The sequence below is a fragment of the Myotis daubentonii genome, chromosome 7, assembly GCF_963259705.1.
Source record: "Myotis daubentonii chromosome 7, mMyoDau2.1, whole genome shotgun sequence".
Lineage (NCBI taxonomy): Eukaryota > Metazoa > Chordata > Mammalia > Chiroptera > Vespertilionidae > Myotis > Myotis daubentonii.
The window spans coordinates 11,115,821-11,124,391 of NC_081846.1; the positions used below are offsets into that span (position 1 = coordinate 11,115,821).

Below are 8,571 nucleotides of genomic sequence, written 5' to 3' on the forward strand. Positions count from 1 at the left end.
TCTTTATTTCTCTGGATTATTTTAAACAGATGCGTTCAGGTCAGCTTTCTCGAAAACTGTGGGGATCTAGCAAGCGACTCAGCCAGATTTCATCTGGAGAAACTGAATATAATACTCAAGATTCCAACTGATTGTTATTTCCATCTTCTCTCATGGGTAACTGGAACTCGATATACTGCTTTGTCACTTTAACCACATCTACCAACTATCGGAAATGTTTCAGGGTTTTACCCTGAAAATCACTTAGGGATTACCAAAATTTGGTATGGTATGTGTATAAAGATGTCTGTTGTATTATTATTCACGTTAAAAATTTCTGGTTAACATTATTCTTTTTCATTCTTGGCCTGCACTATGGTAGATTTTAGAAAATTTACTTTATTATATTTAATGGTCCATTCTAATGATCATTAGTCCATTTGGAAAAACAAACTTCTAAAATGTTAAGAAGTTATATTTAATATGCTTATTCTAAACAGCAATATTTAAGGTATATCTAATAAAAGTACAAATAAGACGGTTGAAAGAAATGGCTTTTAATATATTCTTTAATAATTTTCCTATTTACTGTCCACCATATTTTTTAAAAAGTCAATTTACTTGGATCTCCTGATTGGAAGTAATATTTTAAAGGTATTTGTTTCATACTTGTATTTTCAAAACTCAGTATAAATTCCAGATTTTCCTGATAAGTTGAAGATAGGTCTATTGAAACTGGTACATTGGTTCATTCCACTACTACTAAGCACATTACTAGTAATATTTTATTATTCTTCTTAAATAATATTATTATTATTATTATTAAATAATAAAGGTTGAGTAGGAATAAGAGAAACTAGAGATACAAAATGCTGATCGTGATTTTGACAGTTGGATCCTTACTGTAGAAACATTTGCAGCACAATTTATATCTTCAAAGTTCAAAATTTCTTGACTTTTTCTTTACTAAGTGAATACTCCTTTTTCCTCTGATAATTAGAAGAGTTAGCAATAACCAAATATATTACGTTTCTCAGTAGGTCTTCCACATGATAGATGAATGAATGAAAAAGACATGTATAACTTAAACTAGTCATTTAGATAATAGTAATTTTTCAAGATATACATTTCTATTTCATGTGGTGTGTGACTTTTAGAATTACAATTATTTTTGTTATGCATAGCTAAATGTTACATTATGCTTTATTTAAGATTTTATAGTAAACGGTTGATAGATTTATTTTGGAATTCAAAAAGAATGTTAAACCTAGTGTTTTTATAAGGTCATCTCTTGAGTTAGATCAGAGAGCTTTTACAACTCTGAGTGTCCTTAATTTGAGATTCTATGGGTTTGGGGGCACTTATGAATGAGATTGTACGAAAATTTTTTGTGTTAATTGTATTTTTTTCAGGAATGAATGGTTGCATGCTCTCTTAAAGAGGTCTGTGGTCAGGAGAAAAAACAAATAATTTCTACACTAATAGCTTCTTAAAATAAGAATGTTCTTTTTCATTCCACAAATCATAATTTCCTTATATCCAATTGTCATCTCATTTGAATCTTTAAAAAGTTTTCCCTTAGCAATTCTTCTCTCCTGGTGCCCACAGTATCTACTACCCTTTTCTTTATAACTCTTTGAGTGCGTAAAAATTTGTAAGAAGCAAAGGATTCTGTGTAGGGAAGCTTTTTGAATAGATTTGATCTTAGTCTCGACTAATAAAAGGTTGTGTACTCGGATAATTTCTTCCTATTTTAATTCCTGTTTTATTCAGTAAAAAAAAGTTCTGTTTTAGGTAAATAACACTGAAATAAATTGGTGCAGCAACTGTAAAATAGAACACATGAATGTAAAGGTTTCCTTTTTGAGGAATTTTGGTGAAAATGTCTCAAAATAAGTCAATAGAGAATTACGATTTTTTTTGATACTTAGAATCTATTTTAATTTTTATCTTACATTTTTATGCGTTTTCAGGTTAGCAGAACTAACGTGATTGCTTTTTGGTACTTTAAATGCTGATCTGTAAAAAAACTTTCGAAATTAACACTTTAAAATTGTTGTTCTACTTACTTATCCAAATATTTTGGTATAAGGATGTCTTCTTTACTTTTAAGGTCTTGAAAGTGGTTTTGAAAATTACTTTAGATGCTTATAAGTTACAAAAAGTTTAATTTAGATTACCAAGGGAAAATTCCTAAATTTATGTTTTTTTACTTTGCTGCTTTTTAGATGGAGGAACTGAACAAGGAGTACTCATTTTATAGCACAAGTAGGCAACTTTGTTCACAGTAAAATAGATATCCTATCTACACTGACAAATGTGCAGAGCAGTGGAATTATACTTTATATTACTCTGTCCAAAAAGTAAAAACCCAAAATGTAGAATTTTGAAGTAAATCTTTGAGAATACTAGCAACAGTCTGGAGGAACAGAACTTAAAGTGAATCTATTAAAATAAGCAAATATAGTAGAACCATTAGTTGAATAATATATTTCTCCTTTAAACAGTTCAGTCCAGTGAATTAAAAATCACTAGATAACACTAGCTGGTTTGGCTCAGAGGATAGAGCATTGGTCTGAGGACTGAAGGGTCCCAGGTTCAATTCTGGTCAAGGGCACATGCCCAGGTTTTGGGCTCAATCCCCAGTAGGGGGCTTGCAGGAGGCGGCCAATCAATGATTCTCATCATTGATGTTTATCTCTCCCTCTGCCTTCCTCTCTGAAATCAATAAAAATATATTTTAAAAATAAAAATCACTAGATAATCACTGGAAAGACATACTTTGGGAGATTCTGGTGTATTTAGATGCTATCTATATAAATTATTTCTATATTGTATAGTGGGAGATATTTACAATACCATTAGAATGGACTAACAGGTGGACATTTCAGTTAATGAATATATTTTAACTTGGCTGTTATAAAGTCTACAGAAGTTTTCATTTGCTTTTGTTTCTTGACACTTGACAATGGTAATGATGGAAATAAAATTCTCAGCATCTATTGATGAGAGATTTATAGTAAGATGATGATTTTACTTTTAGAAAGTGAAGTTGGGTATAAAACAATACCTGTGCTCACTTAGAGAATAAAAAAGCTTTATAAGCCTTTTTCCAATTCTCCTCAATTTGTACTGTCATTTTCTTAAAATTGGAGGTGAGAAGATAAAATAATACGCCCCTTTTCAACTAGTCCCAGTTAGTATTTTGTCATTTGCTTAGTTAAAATTAGAGGAGAGAGGATAAAATAGACCATTACATGAAAATTAGGAAAGTATATGAAAATGAAGCTTGGCCAGTTGGTTTAAAATATTTTAAGTGTGGACCATGGCTGGTTGTTTAGTTCGTTAGAGTGTTGTCCTGGTATGCCAAGGTTGTGGGTTTGATGCCTGATGAGGGCACATACGAGAATCAACCAATGAGTGCATAAATAAATGGAACACCAAATTTCTCTCTCTCTCTCTCTCTCTATCTATCTATCTCTCTCTCTCTCTCGCTCTCGCTCTCGCTCTCTCTTCTCTAAGAAATAATTAAAAATATTGTAAGCATTTGAAGCTCAATTTTCTTGAGGTCACAGTGCTTTTTTGTAGGATACATGCTTTTCTAAGAGATAAAATGCCAATCATTCACTTGTCATTAGGAAGGATCATTAGTAAAGTTTTTTCCCCCCTATGTAAAGCATATAAATATTCTTAAAGAGCTGTTACTAAAAATCAGTTTTATGCTTCTGCAGGAATAAGTGTGTCCTCATACTTAATTAGAATTTAGAATTGAAAGTTGAATCTTAACCTAAGATTTTTTTTTAGATACTACTTGAGTAAGATAGGCAAAGAAAATTTTAACTTGAATGCCAGATTTTTATTTATTTGCCCTTAAGTATATTTTATATTGTTACCACTGAAGAAATCACTAATGGAAATCTTTTAATTGAATTTAAAGAGGTAAACTCCTTTTATATATTTTAAAAATGAGTAGCATTATCTATATCACCTTTCCAAGGAAAGATGTACGTTTATGGGATATATTATATAAAAATTAAATACTATCTTATGTAATAGTATGAATGGGGTGAAGGTTGATCTCTTCAAATACATCATTAAACTTGTCTTCCATAAATAAGTTCTTAAACCTGTCTTTAGGATAGAGTTTTTGACATAAGAAATGAAATAGATTCTTTTTCTCTTCTGAATCTAATCTGTTTTCTTTTATCGGCCAGACACATAGCTTGTCCTAATTACTTTTTCTGTCATCAACTGAAACTGTTCATTCCAAGTAAGTGACCAGTCTTAAGCATTTTTATCACTCTCTCAACCAATACCAATTCTCGTTATTCTTTTGCCTAATTCATTTATCATATATATTCAACATTTGATTTGTTTTAAACTTGACCACATGTATAACAGTGTTTTAGAGAGTTTTCCTTCATCAGAGTCCTGGTGGTACTTTTTCTGATGACATTAGGCAGTGGCAGTTTATTGTTATCAGTCATCATTTCAATGATTAAAATGTTGGCCACAACCTTCTTCTTTAATTTGAATCTAGCATTTTCTAGGCCACTGTGTCTTTTCTCTTTTTCTTGTTAATCCTCACCAAGGATATTTTTTCCATTGATTTTCAGAGAGAGTGGAGGGGAGTGGAAAGAGAGAGAGAGAGAGAGAGAGAGAGAGAGAGAGAGAGAGAGATGAGAGGCACATCAATTGGTTGCCTCCTGCAAGGGAATCAAACCTGCAACCCAGGAAATTATACCTGGGAACCAGACCTGGGACCCTCTGGTGCACGGGCCAATCCTCTAACCACTGAGAAACACCTGTTAGGGCTCTTTTTCTTTAGTTCTCACCCAAGGATATACTTTTATTGATTTTTAGAGAGAAAAACATTGATCGGTTGCTTCCTGTACATGCCTTAGCTGGGGATCAAACTTACAACCTAGATATGTGCCCTGACTGGAAATAGAACCTGCAACCTTTTGGTGTACAGGATGACATTCCAATCAACTAAGCTTTTTTTTTTTTTTTTTTTTTTTTTTAAATATGTTTGTATTGATTTTTAGAGAGGGAGTAAAAGGGATAGAGAAAAAAACATCGATTGGCTGTCTTCTGCACACCCACTACTAGGGATCAAGCCACAACCTGGCCATGTGCCCTGACCCAGAGTCCAGCCTGTGACCTCTTGGTTCATGGGTCAACGCTCAACCACTTAGCCACACTGGCCTGATTAGGCCACTGTTTCTTAATTGAGATTGCAAATCAGACTTATTGAGGTTTTATAAATGTACAGAAATCTTGGCACTACTCTGGACTTTCTGAATGACTTTACTTGATCTTGATATAAAATAATGTCTCAGGATTATATTAAATCTTAAAATACTTTATTCTATAGAAATTCATTTTTATAAATCAGATCTAATATTCACAGGCTTATTTGAGAATAGTTTTACTCATTATCCTTAAATGAGACATTTTATCTAGAATTTGCTTGGAATGGGTTCTTTGTATTGCGTGCTATAGAAACAACTAAATTTCCTTTTTAGTTGCATTATTATTATAAGCCCTCTTCATATCTTTCATATTTGAAGCTTGTAACTAATAGTTGCCCTCAAAAGTATTCCTAGTGGCTGTCAGTGAATACTTGCATATTTGAATTAGGTAACATTTCAAAGTTTTAATAAAAAGCGTGAGTGACAAAATAGAATTAGACCTCTATAACCTTGAAGCTCTAGTAATCAATAGAATTTTCCTAATTAAAAAGCATTGATAAAGTCCTTCCACATCTGATGACTTTGGCAAGTATAGCTTCTATATGGAAGTAATTTTTAATTTTTCATATAAAAGTCCTAGTATTACAGAAAATAAAGCATTAACATTTAAGATATTTTGACCTATAGTGGAAATGATTCAATTTTCTACATTAATAATATAAAGCCATGCTTGATTATGGGATTTAAGTTATTTTCTTCAATTAAAGAACCTTGTATAAAAGTGGCTACGTTATCAAATATTTTTCTGGTACGTTATAGTAATTCTTCAAGACACATCTTGGATTATCTCACATTTGTCATATGTGGGTGATTTCTAAATACATTGCAGGATTTTGATCTATGAAATTAATGGTTTTATTGAAAAAAGAGATATAACTGTATTTACTTTTGTCTTAATGTCTATAATCTTATGAACTGAAAGTACAAAGGAATAGAACAAGTAGAAAGTCACTAATTTGTTTTCCATGGTATAGTTTTAATATGTTTCCTTGAAAACTTATTTTGCAAATATTATCATTATGATAATAACCAAAAATTTGTCACTGAAAGAATTACCCATTTCTCATTTTTCACCTTTGACTGTTAGTGAAGTTTTATGTGTGTGTGTGTGTGTGTGTGTGTGTGTATTTTCACTTAAAATATAGCTGTCGCATTATTTTTATTTATAACTATTTTTGAGTATAGAAAGTGATTAACTATTAGTAATATTTTTCAATGTCATGTTGTAATTTGAGAATAGAAGAGGTTAGGAGTTAGGTGAAATTGGAAAATAAAATTATATTTTGATTAAAATCTAACTTTTTTTAAAAAGTCTTAATCAAATTGAACCTTTTAAAATTTTATTTTGGTAATAACATATTTCAATTTAATTTGTATTAAAACTAGAGGTTCTCTGGTAGCCAGTATATTAATTATTGTTAAAATGCTATTTTTGATGTTCCTTCTCTTGGAAATATTTTGCAATATTCTATTAGCAATGTGTTTGAAGACTTAGTGGGCTCACCTACAAATTCAACAGATATTTTGCATTTTGAAGGGAAAAATTTATCTGAGATAGACATTATTTTGCTCTTCAGATTGTTAAAATTATATTAATGAACACTTTAGAAACTGGTTCTGGTAAGGAAATACCAGTTTCAGACTTAACTGAAAAGAATTTTAACCTCTTAGTTTCTTATTTAGGGATTACAGAGAATTCACTATTTCTTCCTTTGGGATTTTGATTGCTTTTCTTGGATAACTTTTAAATTATTTAATTATAATAGTTTCTATACTTTTCCAAAAATTTCTGGCATATTATAGATCTTACTGTTTAAAATCTTTTCTATTTTAGACTTCTTTTCTTATTCTGCTTTATTACTGCTTTCTGTGATTCATATATACCATAACCAAAATTTTGTGTGGCTACTGTTTGTTTTATAGTTAGCTTTACATAAGAAAAATTGTTAGTAAATTATAGGGTTGGTCTGTTCTCTTCAGAACTCCCAACAGGTGTGGCTTTTCTTCCCCCAACTGTTTGCTTTTCAAGACTTGGAGGAAAATTGTTGTAGAAGTGCATCCATTAAGACAGAAAACTATTTGTCTTTCATGTCAGTTTTTTGGGACCCAGATTAAATGGAAGCATTTCAGTGTTTTCATACATGGTGACAGTGACTTGAATATGTGTGTGTATATACATCATGCACACCGTCATTTCAGAGGAGGATAACTGAAAATCTGAAATTACATTTTAAAAAAACTTGGAATTTGTGCTGCTATTTAAATATTTAATTCAAAAAGTTATATAGTTAGCATAAAAGTTCCTTCTCATTTTTTCTACTGGAATGGACCATGGAAAAGAATATTAAGCCTTATTTATATCTAATTATTGACTGTGCAAACTGTGACTCAATGAATATTTGTATGCCAAAAAAAGGTTTTAAAGTTGAGAAAGTTTTAAACATAATAAAGATGTGTAAATAATTTTGATTAATAGTCTCATTATAATGAAGTTACTGTTAATTTGGTGCAATACATTCTTCCCTTCCTCATCCTTTTAAATTTAAATATATAAGATGTATGTTTTGTTTTGTTATATCAATGCTGTTTTAAAATTTTTCAGTGTGTATATGAGCTAATGTTTTATTTGTTTCTGTATAGCATGATTGAAGATAATTGAAAATTTTGCACTTTTTTGTAGTCCTTTGGAAATTTGTATTCTAAAAGTTTTTAAGAATGTACATTTATTTTGTATATAGTTAGCTTTGTACGTGAAAATGGATTTGAATCAAATTAAAAGACGATGTTACTTTCTTTGATTGATTTGTAATTCTCAATTCATAGTCTGATCTTAACCTTGGTTAAGTTATTTGAGTAGGGAAGGAATTGAATACAGCCCTGACCGGTTTGGCTCCGTGGATGGAGTGTCAGCCTGTGGACTGAGGGGTCCCAAGTTCTATTCTGGTCAAGGGCATGTATCTTGGTTGTGGGCTGGATCCCCAGTGGAGGGTGTGCAGGAGGCAGCCAATCAATGGTTCTCTCTCTTCATTGATGTTTCTATCTCTCTCTCCCTCTCCCTTCCTCCCTGAAATCAATAGAAATATATATTTTTAAAAAACTCAGTGGTTAGATTATCTCTTACAAAAGTGAAACCTATACTTTCCTGGAAATGGGGTAATCTTTTAATAAGAGAGGCAATTGAAGTGAATAGCTTATATCCTAAATCTAATTACCTCTGTTATAAAGTATTTAATTGGTAGGTGGTATTGATTATAACATTAGATACCTTGCCTTGTCTCCCTTTAAGGTACATCATTGCATTTAAATGTGACCATGTTGGCCATGGCCAGTTTGGTTC

General features: G+C 31.2%; 1 protein-coding gene across 7 annotated transcripts in view; it reads left to right on the forward strand.

The window, feature by feature from the left end:
* The window catches only part of NBEAL1 (neurobeachin like 1), a 110,432-nt gene extending 102,400 nt beyond the window's left edge, over positions 1-8,032 (forward strand). For all 7 annotated transcript variants that reach the window (XM_059702868.1, XM_059702871.1, XM_059702873.1 and 4 more), the window contains one exon: positions 30-8,032. In XM_059702868.1, coding sequence (XP_059558851.1) covers positions 30-131 — 102 coding nt within the window. In that variant the 3' untranslated portion in view covers positions 132-8,032. The remainder of the gene's footprint in view (positions 1-29) is intronic.
* Positions 8,033-8,571: the final 539 nt, after the last annotated feature.